Source organism: Lissotriton vulgaris, chromosome 9 (assembly GCF_964263255.1).
Source record: "Lissotriton vulgaris chromosome 9, aLisVul1.2, whole genome shotgun sequence".
Taxonomy (NCBI): domain Eukaryota; kingdom Metazoa; phylum Chordata; class Amphibia; order Caudata; family Salamandridae; genus Lissotriton; species Lissotriton vulgaris.
Window position 1 is genome coordinate 545,307,188 of NC_141697.1, and position 19,925 is coordinate 545,327,112.

The window sequence follows — 19,925 nt, forward strand, 5'->3', positions numbered from 1 at the left end:
ATCTTTTGTATGTAACACAAACGCTCTTCTAATCATGTTACCCAGTCTCACTGCACCGTCAATCTGTAGGAGCACCTTGTATATTTTTTTTAAAGTTTGTATGCTGTGTCATTCATGTAAAAAGTAACTAAATAAATGCACTTATCGCAGTATTGAAATAAACCTACAGAAGAGTTCTTTACATCACTATTGCCGCATAGAGGTCCAAGGCTACACTTCTCCTTCGATATTGAACTGGCAACAGGATTTGCTGGAATGTACGGGAGCAGAGGAAGTACATATGAGGAAGGTGCGACAGGACGAGAAATTAGCAGATGTATTTATTTTTATTTATTTATGGGTTTATATAGCTCTTTAATCACCCCTGAAGGGGTATATCAGCACTCACGGACCCACAATAAGAAAGCCATCACAAGGAACAAGACCTAGAACAAAATACAAGTCTACTCCCAGCTGGTAAACTTGTATGTTTGCTATCATCTGGCAGGAGATGAAAAGGGTTCCCGCCAGATGTAAGCAAACATACATTTCCCTACCTGTGCTGGTGGGGGCAGGGAAATGACTGTCTCCCGGTGGTGGGCTCCCTGGGACACAGTAAATGAGTCAGCACCAGAGGATGGGGCCCCCAGGCCTATAAAGGCTCAGGGAGGGGGGTGCAAGGCCCCACTCCCTTTAAACTTTATTTTGGACCTAGGGTATGTGGTCCCAGGGGCCTACAATGCATTGGGGAGGGGGGGTTGTACAATCTGCTCTCCTTTTTTCCAGCAATCAGGGCCCCCAGGGTCCTTTAAAGGCTCGGTCGAATGCCCCCCCCCCCCATTTTTTTTTAAACCAGCCCTGGGGTCTAACAAGGCTTGGGGTGCAGCCCCGGGCAACCATTTCCTTGGGGCACAGAATGGGATTGGGGAGGGGAGCCCTATCCACGCCCCCTGGGGCCCTCAATGGCTTTGGGGATGCATGGCCTACCTCCCTTTTTTTATTGAAATTAGCCCTGGGGTATGTGGTACCCCGGGCCTAATATGGCTTGCCGAGGAGACCTGGGTGCTCACTCCCCCTAAATAATGTACTCAGTCTCTGGGCATCGTATCCTTGAGGAGCAAAATGGGCTCGGAAGGGGAACACTATTCACATCCTTCTCCCCATATATTTAATAAAGAAAATGAAGGCTGCTTTTTCTTTTCTTTTTTTGCTTTTTCCATGATCCAATGGGGGTCTGCGGTATCAGGGGATAAAACACAGATTTGCTTTATTTTGGCCCCAAAGGGGCATCCCTCTGGGTCCCTCAACAGGGTCTAGGGGGCAGGTATCCCTACCCTGCCCATATTATTTTTCTTTTTTTTACTTCAAGACAGGAGACTTAATCTCAGAGTCCTGTAATGGCTGCCAGCAACATTTTCCTCTGTTGCTAGCAGCGAATCAGAGCACTCGATCCAACAGGAGTCTGACTCCCATGGAAGCGAGACGGGCCAAGGGAAAAAGCTCCCTGGGCCAATCAGAATGATCTCTTTTTAATGTAGTACTCCCACAAGACTCTCGTAAGACTCGCGGACCCAAAGAATTCCCAAGCCAAACATCCAGAAATATAAATATTTTTCAACCTTAATTTCTTTTAAAAAACTACTGAACTAATTTAAACCAAATCACAAAAAGCATAATCCACGAAGCAAGATCTAGCTTTCTAACAAATTTGGTGTAATTCAGTTCAGTAGTTTTTGCGATAGCACCGCCTAAAGAAGTCTATGGAAAATACATGGGGACATTTGCTTTTTTTACCCCCCCCCTTTTTAGGTCTCACCTGCCAATGCGCTTGCGCATTGTGGCGAGAATTATAGTAAGTGTGAAAAGAAGTTACCAAAACGGCTGCGGATCCCATACAGTTCATGTGAGACAGGCGCGTGCACGCCAGCCACATAACACACCACCATTTGTCTGTGCCTCGGCATCAGACTTCAAAGGCTGCCGCACCCCCGTCCCCCCCCGCGTGAATATCACGCACCACCATTTGTCTGTGCTTAGGCATCAGACTTCAAAGGCTGCAGCTCCCCCGCCCCCCCCCACAGCAATGCTGAGAGCTTGTTATCCCATTCCCTCCCGCACATACTCTCTGCTGTCTATCTTCTCATCAGTATGGTATGCGTGTTTTCCCTATCCTATGTTTCCGGTTCTGATTATTTCTCTTTTGCCTTCCTCTTAATGTGCTCCTCATTTTCCCTCCTGTTTTCCATCTGTCTCTTTAACATTATTGACTCGTTTCACTTTTTTTCCTCGTCGCATTTCTCTTGTTCTTTGTTTGCTTTTTTTCTTGTTCCTTACTCTAATCCTGGTGCTTGTATTGCTTATGTGCCACAAGACAGTACTGAGCTTTTCACAGAGCTTTGTTTTCAAGTTTTTTTTTTTGTGTGCGCACACACATGCGTATGTTTTGTTTGTGTGGTTTACGTGCTGACGCACACTGCGGAGCTTTTCGCTGTGCCACAATACCACTTCACTGAACACTGCTAAGCTTTTCACAACATTTTGTCCTTCGTTAGGCATCACATTGGACACTGCTGAGATTTTCTCTCTGGGAGTTTTTTGTCACTAAGTACCTCACTGTGGCGCTTCCTTTTCCCGATTCGGCCTTGTATTTCTCTGGCCTGGCACAGTTCCTCCCCTTTGTTTGCTAGTCTGGCCTGACGTATCTCCCCCGTCTCACCTCTTGATGCATTTAGCTCCCTGTTAATTTTTACGATCAATCCTGTGCCTCTCCTCACACTTGTACATGCAGTTACACAATGTTTATCGCACAACAGGCATCGCGCCTCTTCAGTGTTACATCCTCTCCCCACCTTTCTTGACCCCTCTATGCCGTCCCTCTCAGTCAGCGGTGCGCGTGTTCACATTGTTTACAGCGCACACTGGACTCCCGCACTTTCCCTCACCCTCCTCTCCCCCTGTCCCATCCTCTCTCATCAGCCCTTGTTGTGCAGTTTCTCATTGTTGTTCACCTCGCAGTCTAACCCATGGCGCCCGCGCCGTACCGGCTAAGCACAGCAGTGTGAGTGCGGATTCTGCATTTAATCCTGTTTTATCCGCCCTGTTCCACCTCATTGTCTTGTTGATGGCGATTTAAAGGGCAGCGAAGAGGTCTCGGCTTTTGGATGTCCCAATAGTGGAATTAAACCATTCACTACATAGAAAAATGGTCCGCATCTATAACTTGCTGCCTATAAAATGTAAGGCCCTTTGTACGCAGGATCAGCTCACCCTGTGTAAAGTCTATTCGCTCCCACTAACTTTATTATTTTTTATTTTAAATTTATTTTATGCGTTTTTATATAGCGCAGACTTTACCCGAAGGTGTCAGAGCGCTTCACAATAGGAACAGTAGTGATACATGAAGAGGACATTAGATAGATAGTAAGATAGAACATTGCTTTCAATATTTTTTAATACATACCTCTTCCCTGTGATCTGATTTGAAAATGTTGGCTTGCGTGCTATGTTTTATCCTGCACACATTAGGTGTGTTAAATAAAAACTTAGTGTGTTAGAGTATGTGCCCCCTCACCTCCAACGAAGCCCGCAGTGCCCCCCACCTCCCTCCCACCTCCAGCCATGCCCTCCTACCTCTAGTGATGCCTGCAGTGCCACCCCACGTTCCTCCCACCTCCAGCGAAGCCCGCAGTGCCCTCCCACCTCCAGCGAAGCCCGCAGTGCCCCCCCACCTCCCTCCCACTTTCAGCCATGCCCTCCCACCTCTAGCAATGCCTGCAGTGCCCTCCCTCCTCACTCCCACCTCATGCCATGCCCTCCTACCTCCAGCAAAGCCCGCTGTGCCCCAACCTCCATCCCACCTCTAACCATGCCCTCCCACCTCCAGCGATGCCCACAGTGCCCTCCCACCTCACTCCCACCTCCAGCCATGCACTCCCATCTTTAGCGATGCCCGTAGTGCCCTCCCACTTCACTCCCCCACGGGCCCTTTGGCACTCCTAACGCCCACTCGCTCACCAAGTGCTCTTTCAGAAAATTTGCAGAGGGCAGGGTCGTGTGCACTAGTGACACAGGAATGAAAAGCCACACGAGTCCATAAAAGCGTATAACTACAACGAAAGTTCTATATATAAAAAAAATAGTGCGTTTGAAAGTAGTTGGCTTAGTGGCTTCAACACTCGTTGCTGACATCTGGTGTGGGCGGGTTGAATCGTCTGAGTGCTGACTCTGCCTTTTATCCTTCTAAGGTTGATAAATTGACATTGTTTGGTAATTACAGCGTGTTGACATCCCAAGGATCTGCTTATTCTGGAGTTTGTGAAGACGAATGTTATGAGATTGTACAGTGGAATGCTGAACAGTTTAATAAATTTTTGAGCGCCAAGATCTGTACAGGCGTTATATATATAGCCTCATTGATCATTCTGTGTTTTTTTGGGCAATGCGAAGAATACATTTGAAATGTGGCTCTGATTTAAAACTGCTGAGTCCCTACAACGTGAGAGCAAAGGCTGAGTTGCAAATTATAATATCAAAAACTCATCTTTTATATAACACTTCATACCACATTCCTAACGTGTTTAAGCGCTGTTACTGTTACTTAATTAAATTATAGTTGTGCACTAATGACATGGGAATGAAAAGTCACGCGAGTGCTCAAAAGCGCTCAACTACAATGAAAATTCTAGATATAAAAAAAATAGTGCGTTTCAAAGTAGTTTGCTTAAGTCCGGGAGGGGGAAACAGCAGACAGCTGCCATGATTTGTTTCCTTGTGGGAAACATTCCCTCAAGCAATCGTTTAACAGTCCTGCAGGAAGGACTTTGATCACTATCTGTGTCACCATCTTTTGTTGATCTAGGAGCAGGAGCCCCAACCTAAACATTGACTGCTTTTTACCACATGCTGACACACTTAACACTTTCTATATGCCGTCTGCGCTTTCACTTTCATTTGATTCGCAATGGCGGCCGCCGCACACACCTTTCTCGGAAAGTTGCCCTTGAGCAATGGCAGCCTGCTTTTCGATTTTATTTTCTGCGTGCCTTCACTTATGTTTCGCAATGCCCTGCTTTCCTGACACAATGTGATCCGGGCTTTAGGCTTATATTCATTCACAAGGGCAGTTTTCCACTTAGTCAAATACATTTTGAGCGTTTGAGCGTTTCTTAAGATCGCTCAGGGACACATAACTGACAACCAGGCCCGGGCTGGCCGTTGCGGGCACCGGGCAATCCCCCGGTGCGCTGCAAGGGTGGGGGCCGGTTTTGGGCCCTGGGGGCCGGTTTTGTTACAGGGCTGTTTTGCAGCATAGCCAAAGAGCTCGGTTGCACCCCCCAGGGGGCCGGCCGAGCACTTTGCCAGGGCCGGTTTTGCTTCTCAGTCCGGCCCTGCTGACAACTGTCTCGGGGCTCCGTGTGAAGTAATTAGCTTCAGCTCCAGGAACACGGACACAAAGCTATGGATCTACTTTGAAGGTATTTGTTTTTCTGGTACAAATAAAGTACACGACTTCAAGAACACCTGTGCAGCCCGGGTTTCCCAGAGAGCAGTACCGGTTCCTCAATTGCATTGCCGAGTTCTGAATCACATTTATACTAAATGATAAGGGAGTAAGCGGAAGTCATACCAGTGTTAATCAATAACAAAAATACACCTAAATATGTTATGCCCATATCCATTAAAATCACTTATACTAAACAAAACAAATTTACCATGCATACCAAAAAAAATATGTTCTTCTATCTATCTATCTATCTATCTATCTATCTATCTATCTATCTATCTATCTATCTATCTATCTATCTATCTATCTATCTATCTATCTATCTATCTATCTATCTATCTATCTATCTATTTATCTATCTATCTATCTATCTATCTATCTATCTATCTATCTATCTGTCTGTCTATCTATCTATCTATCTATCTATCTATCTATCTATCTATCTTACTCTATCTCTCTATCTATCTATCGCCCTCACTCTATCTATCGCCCTCACTCTATCTATCGCCCTCACTCTATCTATTTTTTTTTTGCAGAGTTTTATATAGCGCGAACTTGACCCGAACCGAATCGGGTATCAGAGCGCTTTACATAGCACCAGTTACGTTACATGAGGACACACATTCATTTTTGTTAGGCATGGGAGATTAAGTGATTTGCCCAGAATCACAGTCTATTGCCCTCACTCTATTTATCTATCACTCTCACTCTATCTATCTATTGCCCTCACTCTATCTATCTATCTCCCTCACTCTATCTCTCTATCTATCGCCCTCACTCTATCTATCTATCTATCTATCTATCTATCTATCTATCTATCTATCTATCTATCTATCTATCTATCTATCTATCTATCTATCTATCTATCTATCTATCTATCTATCTATCTATCTATCTATCTATCTATCTATCTATCGCCCTCCCTCTATCTATCTATCGCCCTCCCTCTATCTATCTATCGCCCTCCCTCTATCTATCTATCCCCCCACTCTATCTATCTATCGCATCACCACAGCATCACTCAGCACTACTACAGCATCACTCAGGGGCACCACAACATCACTATGTGCTACCACAGCATCACTGAACGCCACAGCAACACTCGTCGCCACCACAACATCACTCAGCGCCACCACAGCATCAATCTGTGCAACCATTCAACAACAACTGGTTCTTATGTTCTCTCAATTTTTCAAGCATATTTACAAATGTCACAAAAAGATGTTAATATTTCACTTCTGTTCTTGGATTTTCGTCACAATAAAATACACTGAACATAATCTTCACAAAAGTTATTTACAAATATTTAAGCTATTGCCATTATAAATTACAATAACTTTTATTTAAGTATAATTATCAAAAAAATTAAAAGCGATTGTTATTTGTGATGTCAATAAATCTAAGTCACGTAAATACAACACATATTGCATTACAAATGCTATAGGTGCCACATTTGCAAAAGTTAAAACTATTGGCATTGTAAATGACAAAGCTATTAATTTTGCTATTTTCAAAACCAACACATAAATAAAAAAAATGTCATTTACAATACCAATAGCTCAAACTTTCCTAATGCGAGACCTATTGCATTGCAAATGCGTGTTTTCTTGGCCCCCACTTGAAGGATCACCCTGAAACATTCCAGAAAGAAGCCGAGGTGAATTTGCTTTTTTTAGGAAAGATTTGTGAAGATACGTCTAACGGAACAAAAAGTAATTAGCAAAACAAAAAAAAGTCTGGTCTATGAAAAAGCAATCCTAACTATAACTACCTAGTGGCGACCACTACTATCTATCTATATATATCTATATATCTATATATATGTATGTATGTGTGTGTGTGTGTGTGTGTGTAGTGTGTGTATATATATGTGTGTGTATATATATATGTGTGTGTGTTTATATGCTAGTTTGTGTATATATATGTATGTATATGTGTGTGTATATATATATATATATATATATATATATATATATATATATATATATATAGACATACACATATACATATATGTATATATGCATATATCTACATATATATATTACCTACTGGCGGTCGCCAGTAGGTATATATAGTTAGGATTTTTTCTCTATGGGATTTTTGAAAATTCTATGTCTAATAACTTTGGCGTTTGTGGACGGAATTGGCTGAAATTTTCAGGAAAATGGAACATTTTGTTTCTGAGCAACCCCTGACAATTTGGGGGGGTTTCATCAAGGGGGGGCCGAGAAAAAAGGGGGGTCCCAAAACACGTTTTTCCCATGTTAATTTCCAAAATTTTCACTTTTAGCTCGAACGGCTGAATGGATTTGCACGAAACTTGGCAAAATTGTAGGGACTGTTAGCCCGATGTGCCTTTGCTAGGTCTCAATATATGTGCTCCAGTGGATTTTGAGTAATTTAGGTTCAAAAAAAGATATATATCTGGGCGGAGCCTAACCACACATCTGATCTGATTAGCTGTCAGCACTTCATCCAAGAAGTGTTGGCAGCCATCTTGGGACCAATATACATGATAGCACCTCATTAAAAAGCATTGTAGTTAATAGAGGGTTTTAGGACTTTAGTTACATTATAAATCATTTGTTGATGGTACCATACTTGTTTTAGGAATTGTGGTGGGTTCTAAGGTGATTTTACCATGTGAAAAAACCTTCTGCTGTGATATCATGAATATTGTTTGAAAGAAAACTAATATCTCATGATTTTCCCACAGTGGTTTGGAAGGGGATCTATAAGCTAAACTGAAAGCATATTTTCTGTAAATTCACATTATCTTTCTCAGTCATGTGAAAATGAAGTCTGACATTCTCAGTAAAACATGTACATCCAACAAGGACAGAGACTGTCAGTTGATTCCTTTGTGTTCTACTGCAGCCTCCTAGAGTGTTCTAAAGAACAACTAGAGCGCTAACAGTCCTACTTATTACAAAGGTATAGCACACCTGGAGCCATCGTGATGGGAATAAACTGGCAACTCTTAAATCATTTAATTTAAAAATGAACAAAATGAGGGGGTATATTATGCAATAGAAGGTATTATTAGTGCTGCAGAAAGAAAAATTAGGGCACATTTTGAGTGACTTTTCAAATCCTCTTCTATTTCATTAAAAAATTCTAACATGCAGTCTCCCAAAATGGCCACCAGAGACAAAAGAGCCCAAATGTAGCCCAAATATCACCCAGATGTAGCCCAAGTATAGCCCAATGACAGAATGTCCCAGAGTGTTCTAAAGAACAACTAGAGCGCTAGCAGTCCTACTTATTACAAAGGTATGGCACACCTGAAGCCATCTTGATTGGAATAAAGTGGTAACTCTTAAAACATTTAATTTAAAAAGGAACAAAATGAGGGGGTATATTTTGCCATATGAATTATGATTAGTGCTGCAGAAAGAAAAATTAGGGCACATTTTGAGTGACTTCTCAAACCCTCTTCAATTTCATTAAAACATTCTGACATACAGTCTCCCAAGATGGCCACCAGAGACAAAAGAGCCTAAATGTAGCCCAAATATCACCCAGATGTACCCCAAGTATAGCCCAATGACAGAATGTCCCAGAGTGTTCTAAAGAACAACTAGAGCGCTAACAGTCTTACTTATGACAAAAGTATGGCACACCAGAAGCCATCTTGATTGGAATGAAGTGGTAAGTCTGAAAACACTCAATTTAAAAAGGAACAACATGAGGGGGTTAATTTTGCCATAGAAAGTATGATTAGTGCTTCAGAAAGAAAAATGAGGGATCATTTTGAGTGACTTCTCAAATCCTCTTCTATTTCATTAAAAAAATTCTGACATGCAGACTGAAACATGCACTTTGAATACCAGCAGCAGACGTCCCTGGTGAGCAGTAGCTTTACTACAGTGATCTAATGTGCAACTAGAGTGCTAACATTCAGAATTTATGGCAAATGTGTGACACATCTGAATGCCTTCTTGATGGAACCAAAGTAAACAAGCATTGAAAATGCAATAGATCTCGCCCTCGTTTAAGTTAAAGCCATTCTGTTTGTAATGAGGTGGCTTTTTAGCTTTGCTTTTATTAGTGTTTTTTCAACTTTCATGTAAATAACATGCATCTGTATGCATATAAGTATATGTATGCATGCATTTATGTTTGTATTTATATAGATATACAGATGATATATGTTTATATATGTATGTATATATATATATTCACTGAAAAAACCATAGGCTATAGACCATATATAGTTAGGAATTAGCATTTACAAAACCTTGAAAATTCACTGAAAAAACCATAGGTTATAGACCATATATAGTTAGGAATTAGCATTTACAAAACCTTGAAAATTCACTGAAAAAACCATAGGTTATAGACCATATATAGTTAGGAATTCGCATTTACAAAACCTTATTTTACTCACACAAAACCATTGAAATTCCATATATAGTTAGTTGCACTAACTATATATCGCGCACCCGCAATCCACTGCTGATGATGTCACATATTACATCATTCATGACATGGTCAGTGACATCACTGATGACATCACTGATGACATCTCAAATGACATCACTGATGACATCACTGATGACAACATCCAGTGACTGTATGTTTCTGTAAAGTTAAAATATGTCTTACATATTGAAGAATGAGTGGATGTATAAGTGTCTGGATGAAGGATTTAGTAGGTGCATGACTGACTGTATGAGTGAGTGATTAAATGTGTCTCACTGAGTGCATGGGTTAGTGACTAAACTGTCTTAATTTGTGCATCATTATGTCTGTTGTTCTGTAAACTGTTGCATGTGTTGATAAGTAGCTATATGAGTAACTATATGGGTTATTGATTGGTTGCCCAAGTATTTGTATGGGAGACTGAGTGTGTGTGTGGGTGGCTGGGAGGTGTATGACTCTGTGCATAGATGTGTGAGCAGTTGATTCACTAGATGTATGGTTTCAAAAGTGCATGTGGAAACAGCTGTATGGGCGGTTGACTGTGTGCATGAGTGTATTGGTGAGTGAATGGATATCTCAGTGCTACATGTCAAAGTAAGTACATATGTAAAACACAGTACATTTGAGAGTTGACATATATAAATAACTGTGCATAAGAGCCAGTGAATGTGTGAGTGGCTGTATGGATCATTGTGAACTAGTATCAGGGATTGTATAAGAGAGTAAATATGTGTTAATATATGTTTGAATAAGTAAAGTTTGTATAACTGTATAGTTGAGGAAATGGAGGTGTGATTGATTCTTTGCATGACTGACTAGGTGTGTGAGTAACTCCATGGATGAGTGACAGTCTGTGAGTGTCTGTTTACACTGATTGTATCTAAGGTTATATTAGAGTCTGAAGAGGTTCATCGTATCATCACATGAATGATATCATCAGTGATGTGATCAGTAATGTCAAATGAGATGTCATCAGTGATGTCATCAGTGATGTCATTTGAGATGTCATCAGTGATGTCATTTGAGATGTCATCAGTGATGTCATCAGTGATGTCACTGACCATGTCATGAATGATGTAATATGTGACATCATCAGCAGTGGATTGCGGGTGCGCGATATATAGTTAGTGCAACTAACTATATATGGAATTTCAATGGTTTTGTGTGAGTAAAATAAGGTTTTGTAAATGCGAATTCCTAACTATATATGGTCTATAACCTATGGTTTTTTCAGTGAATTTTCAAGGTTTTGTAAATGCTAATTCCTAACTATATATGGTCTATAACCTATGGTTTTTTCAGTGAATATATATATATGTAGATAGATAGATAGATAGATAGATAGATAGATAGATAGATAGAATAAAAAACAGTCTTGCTTACTCCTGCAAGAGGTCACCTACACTCGACTTTCTGTACAAAACTTTGAATTCAAAGTTAATTGCTACACCACCCGACGTGTTTCCGCACTAGCCTTTTTCAAGGGACCTTGCGCTTAAACTATTGCTTTCACAGAGTTCATAATTTAGCCCTTAATTTGTAATGAGTGCTTTAGTAACTACATGTTCTGATGACCATTGATAGTATATCATTTCATGTGTTTTTTTACTGCTACATGAAAACAAGCATTGGCAAAGCCAATATATCTGGCGCTGGCTGCTAGCCTTTTGGCTTTATCGGTGCTTATTTTGTTTTTGCCTTACTTTTTTGCAAAACTTTATTGGTGGGGAAACTACTAGGTCCTCGTCAACCCAAAAAAACACTGGCTAAAATCAAAAATATATATTTACTCTCAAATGTCAGTCATTGCCATAGTATACCCTGGCACTGAAGAAAACAACTTTATGTGTGAATGTGCTCCTTGAGAAAGAGCAGAATGTCATTTATCACAGTAAAGGTAGTCAATGCTTGAAGTGGGGTAATCCACTGCCCCATGCTGTATGCTGTAGTAGGCAGAGGAAATATGTGAATGACACAAAAACAGACCAATAGATGAAGAGGGCTGGCTAAAACCTGCTATAAGGAACTCTATTATATTTATATTTTTTTATTAAAACACCAAATCTAAAGAAAGAATTCCCAAGCCACATTCTAAACAGCCTTATATCCTATTACAACGTAGACAATATTGTTTACCTCTCACTGACATAGATGTCAATTGAGGATTTTGCTACCTTCTAAACATATACTATGAACAGATCTATAAAAAATGGATCAACGTATCTATGTTTCTATGCACTAATGAAGACTACAAAATGAAGAAATACTAAGATTACAGCTATAAGGAACACTCTTCGTCTAACCTATGCAGTAACACTAACCCTGGGCCTACCTCTAACATTTAACATGACTCTAAGCACGCTTCTGACCCTGTACCAAGGGCATGCAACAAAACTGTTCACCTCTCACCTTGACTTTCCTTCATATAGGCCTCACCCAATGTGGTGATTTGTTATGCTTCCTAAAGTTCTGGGAATTCTGAACATTTTCAGACATCTGGATTTGAAAATCTTGATTAATTATTTCAAATTCAGATTTTTCTTGAAATCACACTATACCAGATGGAAAGAGCCTAGAGAATGGCTGCACAGATTGTGCACTTTGTGAAGATCAGAGATATTTTGCAAGGAAGATAAGGTAGACCTAATTGCCAGTAAGAAACTCACGCAGGGAGAGAGTATTGAGGAGGATCCCGGAGACCGCAGTGCCACTCAGGAAGCGGAATGCACAGTAGCAGCCGAACGAGGGCAAGAATGCCACACATGTGCCAGTGACACCCATCTGCAGGTAGGACCAGATCAGCACTGCTCGGCGTCCATACCTAGGAGCAGAAGGATAATCAACAAGAAAGAAATTAGATTTGTCCGACAGGCCCTATATTCACTAGAGAGACCACATAAGCAATTGGAGAAGTACATCGCCAGCACAGGAATAGAAGTAGTTGCTGCATATTGGCTTGCGGTGCAGTGTCAAGCCTCTGATAGGATATTGGCTTGCCTGAATATGTTTGGCACATTTAGCAACAAGATAAAACAAGCTTTGTTCAACTGACACCGTCAGATGGTGACAGATGGAACGTAGAGTTGTAGCTTTTTGCATTAAAAGGGGGAAATATTTTAAACTGCACTTGGTGAGAGCATTTAGACCAAATAAAAAGGGAGTTCCTCAATGGTGCTTGGGGTCCCTCCTACATACAGAGATTTCAGATGTAGCCGTTGCTGAGTGTGTACATTTATAGAGATCCCACAAACGATTACACACAACAAGTAGCCAATAGCCTTACAGCAGCATTCCAGTTGTCCATCCAAGACTGTGATTTCCATCATCTCCTATTTGTGCTGTTTTCTCTCGGTGGGATGAATAGCCCAAGAAATAAGAAAATGGAAGATACACCACAAATTTCGCAAACAATGCAGAGCTTTGAATTCAGCCAGTAGGTGATGTGGTTACTAGTTGAGGGTGGTGAAACACTAATCAAACAGCAACCACATTTCTAGTCAGGGTGGAAAACAAGCAGACCCCAAATTAATGTGGGCTTAACCCTCTGATAGCTTGACACAAACACAATCAGGCTTAACTTAGAGACAACTATAAAGTATTTATGCAGCACACAAACACTAATAAATTATTCAATTTGTTAATCTTTATTCGGTACTTAAAAAGACACCATAAAAGCACATACAGAATATACACACAAATATTAAAACCAGCTTTCTTTTTTTTTTAAAACGTGTGAATTTAAAAAATCAACTAAAAAACATATTTCATTAGGCTGGGGGAAGGGAATTGTCTTTACGAGATTAGATGGTATCAGAATCAATTTTCTCTTGTTTTCCTTAGCCGTAGTGCAACCCGGATGAAGCTTACAGTACAGAACAGTGTGTGGGCATCTGTGGCTTCCTGTAAAACTTTAAGGCCATTTTTGCTTGTCTGAGTTTTGTTTCTTTCAGGATCCCTACTAAAAACTTACGTCTTGGGGCAGAATAAAAGGGGCATAACAAAACAAAGTGAAGGGTATCCTGCGGAGACCTAGCGTCGCAGCTGCAGGTACCCTTCGCCTCCACTAATAAAGTAAAAACACACCCGAAGAAAAACTCCGCACCAATTTAGAAACAAATATTTGGCACCAAAACAACACAAATCCAGTCAATGAAACCAGAGATATTCAATTTTAAAGATTTAGATAAACATAGTGGGCCTTATTTATGAAGGACTTGCGCTGCCGGTGCGTCACTTTTAACGTGGGGAAAAGTGACGCATCGGCGGCGCAAGTGCTTCATAAATAAGGCCCAGTGTTTATAAGTATAAAGTGCCAACTGTGGTTATCTGGTCAGACAGGACTGGGATAAAGTCATAAATTCAGGCTGATCATGAACAAGCGTGGGCTGGATACAGGGACCAGTTAGACCAGAGGTCTTCAAACTTTTTGATGCCGAGACCACCCTGTCAAAATATTTTAAGCGTAAGGACCCCCTCCTGACAAAAATTTCTTGAACTTGGTAAGCCCCAAATTCCAACAGCAAATAATGTTTACAGTGGGGAAATAATATTAAACAGTGTTTATCAAATGAAAGATCAGTGAGCTTGTTTGCGTGTTCAAAGGTGTGGCTAAAATCAAAAGGCCTCATTTATAAGGAATTGGCCTAGGGCAGCGCCGCAAGTCTTTTTGCTGCACTGGCCTACGCCAATGTGAAAGGGCAGGAATGCATCTTATTTATGAAATATGGTGCATTCCTCTCCTTTCCCCCTGCGTTGACGCACAAATTGCTGCCTAGCGCCAATGTAGACAGGATTGTTTTTGTGCAGGAAGGTGCCCCGAGAGGGGTTTTCATCTTTCTATGTGAGCTGCAGAACACATGGAAAGAGGAACAAATAAGAGGAGACATGAAAACATGTCTCCTCTTTATGCCTGCTGTGGGGAAGAGTAAGGTTTTGGTGCTGCCCCAGGTGTACATGGTTTGGTAAATCTGGGGCAGTGTCAAAATCCATGGGTGTTGCATGGGAACACCCACTGCAATGCCCATGGAACTCCTACTTGACAGACTAAGGCTAGGCAGCGACTTGTGCTGCTTTGTCTTACTCCATATGTATGAGGGCACTCATAGCCATGCAGGGTGACTTTGCACCACCTCATAGATACGATTGCGAGGCTTGTGCTGCCGGAGCTTTAAAAAAATTATGCTCCGGCAGCTCAAGCTTCCCATAAATCAACCCCAAAATATTTTGCTAGTTTTTTAGGTCTTTCACCATCAGGTAGCTACATATAAAATTATGGCTAGCTTAAATGAAAAATACATTTTAAAAAGTTGTTACCCCGTAGGAAATGCACTGTAGTACATTAGGAAACCTCTATTAGTTAATGCACTGCAGAGGTCTGTGTCTGTATCCAGAGAGCCACAGAATTTTGGGGCAGATTTACAAGCCCATGTGCCTTCTTGCGCCGCAATTGCATCACTTTTTTTGACTCAACGGTGGCGCAAACAATTTGCCAATTTACAATGTTTCGTATCTAGGGAGATGCGTCACGTTGTAAAGCCCTGCATCACATTATACCTGCACCAGGTATAATGTATGCAGGCTGGGGGTTCCCACGGAAAAAGCCATGTAGAACTAACGCAGTGAAATTTACAACATTTCACTGCGTCGCTATATGCCTTCACTGCTTCAAAATCCCTATGCCTGCTCAGACCAGGGGTAATGGATGATGCAGGGCGTTTTGTGTGAGACTCACCTATCTGTCGGGGTACATTGCTGGAGTTGCGTCACTTTTATGAGCAATTCCAGCGATGAGTCACTTTTGTGCCAACAGATGCATCAGTACTTCTGACGCATCTGTTAATCTTTGTGCCATGGAGCACTGTATTGTAAATACAGCTCATCAATGGTTGTGCAAGGACATTAGGCACTGGTGCAAGAAAACTGACGCATCTATGCAGATGTGTCAGTTCCTTATAAATCTGCCCCTAAATTTGGTTGGTGCAGTGGGGAACACTGGATCTTTAGTACTACGAGGTCACAGCCTATGACAGAAAGCGCTGTGAAAGTGTAAGTCACTATTTTATTCTTGTTTTACACACATTATAGGGTAGACTGCTACAAACAGTACAAATCGTTTTAGGATATAATGGAGCTTCCAAAGTGTAGATTTTAGTAATACCAGACCATAAGTAATGTATTTTTTTTTCTTCTGCATAACTGTCCCTTTAACACCTCCTCAGAGGTACTAAGCAGTTAAAAGCATGCACTTCAACGGACACTTGCTAACTCTTCTTGCTACGACTAAAAAAAATATCTTTGCCATCACAAAGCAATTAAAGCCAGAACCGCTCCCAAGCACCATTTACATTTGTAGATTACCTCAAAATACACATTTGCATTTGATTCAGGTAAGGAGGCACCCTGGCACGAAGGTTTGCTTCAGGCCCAGCCCAGCCTCTTAGTTCCACAGCACAGGAGACAATTAACTTCAGCTGTAGCATTTTAACAGCGCGTCCCGGTTTTCAAAAAGAAGAACATGTTTTAAATTCCAGGCAGAAGTGAGGCCTGGAAATGCGCAACCCCCTTCCCAGGGCTCCAGGGCCCCCCTGGGGGTCGCGCCCCACAGATTGAAGACCTCTGAGTTAGACCTACTAAACAAAGTACCTTAAATCCTGGCTGCGTTGCATTTCAAGGCTACGTCGAAGATGCGTAGTGTGGCACCAGTTCCAAGGACTCGTGGGCTGCGATAAGAGGTCCTGCATTGAAGATGCATCATGCAGCAGCAGTTTCTAGAAGCTGTAGGTCTGTGATGCGAAGTCCTGTATTGAGAATGCATTGCGCAGCAGCAGTTCTGAGGAGGATCGAGTGTACGCGTCAGGGATGCGTCGCTCATGCTTCGTTTCCTATGCAAAGCTTTGAGGTGGTGCATCACATTGTGTCAGTTCTGCTTGGACTGAAGCTGGGCTGACAGAGCACCTTCATGGGCGTTGTGATGATGCAAGTAGATTTATTGATGAATATTTAGGTTAAATCGTATAATCATTAAAGCCCCACCAGGAGCAGCTCTCTTGCTGCTCAGCCCTCTCATCCAACTGTCATCCATCCAGCAGGCATCCCACACATTCTATATTACCTCACACACTCCAACATTCCACCATTCATCCACATAGGCTGAGCAGCAAGACAGGTTAGTGAGAAAGGCACATGGCGTCCACACCAGGATACCACAATGGGTCTAAGACTGGGGCGGTATGACCAGGGGGATGGGACTCTCAACAGGCAGAGTCCAGGTGCAGGGTTCAAGGTAGTTGGAGCCTTCTCTGTCCCTTAGTGTCTCATCAGGAGGCCAGGCAAAAAGCCCTTGGTGTCCCTCAGGTGGTTCTGAGTTCAAGTTGCAGGTCCTTCCCACTCAGGCAGCAGGCTAGCAAAATAGCAGTCCATATCACATCGGAACAGCACACCAGTCCTTCTGAGTCTTCTGTAGGTCTTGAGGTGTATGAAGAGTTGGGTCTGAGGGTCTAGTATTAACACCTGGTGCCCACTTTGAAGTAGGAGAAACTTCAAGAATCTGCCACCTACAGAGGGGTCTGGAATTTCTTGCCTTCCTGCACTACCCCACCCAACTTGTCTCAGGGCCCAAAAGACTAGTATAAAGCCCTTTGTAAGTGTGCTGAGGTAGAGTCTTTATGATATACGAGTGTGGTAGGTAACAGCTCCACCCCCTATCTAGTAAGAGATGGCCCGTCTTGCCAATACCTATTCCCCATGTGCCTTACTGTCTGGTAGTAATAGACAAAGACACACTGCCAGCTACACCTAGTCATGTGACCAAGGATACAGGTGGCAGGCAGAAAATGGTTGGGACAAGAAAATGCCAACTTTCTAAAAGTAAACATACGAGGTGATACACCATTGATACATCCAAAGTATTTAGACTCGGTTACGTAATATTTCTGCACCACTCCTTTCCAACTTTCGTTGGAAAAGTTTATTTGTATGAAGTACCTCCCACTATTATACCAAGCGTTCTTGCATTTGATGTCACATTTGTACATTAATATATAACACAAATTGTCCGAACCACAAAATCTCTACAAGCTTATTAGAAGGGAAAAGATCAATTTATTGTGATCCCCCTCGACATCCTACTTAGTGTCAATGTTTATTATTTTTTTCAAGTTCTGAAAAGCTATATGACAGAAAACAACAATACATTAAATATTTACACACCTATATATACTTTGTACATACATGAAAAGCAGATTCTTTACACAGTACAAAAAGAAAATTTCTTGCATCAAACATTACAAAAAACTAAGAATACATCACAAACAACATTAGAACAAACATTACAATCAAAAAATTTGAAAAATAGGAGAAACCAATCAAGGGGGAATTATAAGCAAATTAATGGCTCTTAAACAAATCAATACTGGACCAGCCGGTCCTAGTATCGTAGAGATGACATTTTATTCCACCCTATGAAAGTGCTGACGCGTTTTTTGAGATCAGGCACAGTGTCGCTGATCTCTCATCAGGGCTGTTTTATTCTTTCTATCTGTAAGATGCAAAGAAAATATTTTACTCATCACTCTCAAAACCGAACTTCTTTTAAGGCAATGGGCTGAGAAAGAAAATTGCTACATACCAAACTTGGTTGTAAGTAGAGCAGGGCATTAAGGCGTAAAAGATTTCAAACCAAATATTTCTAAACGTGGCCAGGCAGGACAACCTACAAGAAATTTTAAGAATTTTTTTTGCATTGGTGAATCTAACCAGCTCGTGGTTTCAATACTAAGGCGTCACCCATTGCTACATAAAGCATACCTTGCTATTGTCGACTGCCGACAACCGGCGTTCTTATAGGTAATCCACCACCATGAAGGTAGGCTCCAAAAACAATAGTGACAAATGTTTTAGTGGTGGGGCTGTTGATTGAGATGTTCGCATAGTGCATGCATTATTAAAATACCAGGAAAGGCAGGAATCATATCGCCTACCTTAATGATGTATTTCTATTCCCTTTTTAATTTTTGGAAATGTGCTCTCAATTTGCCGTCCTGAGTTAGCGAAAAAACCAAAACGCGAGTGTAGGCGCTTGTAGCCAAAAAGTATGATAATTCAAACAGATTATAAGCGTGAAATAGACAGGAAACATGTCCTGGCATTTACCTGCTCGAAAATAACAACACGCCGCTGGTGTGATCAAAGTTTTCTCACAAGAGATGGCCGCCCAAGCACTTCTTGTATTTAAAGCCCACCTCCAAAAAAGGCATGATGGGGCTTGTAGTGTCCTCATAATTACGCTACGAGAAAATTATGTTTAGTATGGGAAGCGCATGTAAAATCAGGGCGCGCCTGTTACGTGGTGTCACTGTCAATGAATGGAGGCAGAAAATCTATTTGTTAACTATTTTGGTTACGAGCAGGGTTTAAACTAAAAAAACTTCAAAACTTTATTGGCAACTCGTATCTGAACACTAATGTTGAAACGGGCCATTTCATTTAAATTTGATAAATGCTGAATTAAATAGCATTTATTCCACAAGTACAGCGAGCACATTGAGGGTCATTATTGTGATCGGGTATTGCATGCACCCTTAAAAAAATAAACTTTAGTAACAGAGCATGTGGGGAGTCTGTAGGTGACACTGCACCCATTATTAAGATTGCATATATCTACCTGCCAGGCAGTGGCCACGCTTACTCTTTATACACAAAATGTGTTAGTGAAAAGAGGACGTAAGGCTACAGATTAAGTCCAGGGATATCTAACAGATGCCAGTCCGCTATGCTGTATGTCTATGCCAGTTATATATGGGCTATCTCGGACAAGCTATTAAGGCCTGTTTGAGTACTATTGTATTTCAAAATGAGATAAGCCTCTTTCTGCAGTAAGGCACGCTCAATATCGTGGCATTTTGTCACTGAATTCACAGTGAATAACACTGACCATTTAAATTCATGTTCATTATGGCCTTTATCACAGAAGTGCTCAACCAGCGGAGCGGTCATAATTTTTTTTTTTATGCGTGATCGA

The 19,925-nt window shown here is 41.4% G+C and overlaps 1 protein-coding gene across 2 annotated transcripts in view; it reads right to left on the reverse strand.

Moving 5' to 3' along the window:
* The window catches only part of LOC147691749 (solute carrier family 22 member 20-like), a 262,080-nt gene that overhangs the window by 57,272 nt on the left and 184,883 nt on the right, over positions 1 to 19,925 (reverse strand). For both annotated transcript variants that reach the window (XM_086938033.1, XM_086938032.1), the window contains exon 4: positions 12,574 to 12,728. In XM_086938033.1, the coding sequence (XP_086794159.1) occupies positions 12,574 to 12,728 (155 nt within the window). The remainder of the gene's footprint in view (positions 1 to 12,573; positions 12,729 to 19,925) is intronic.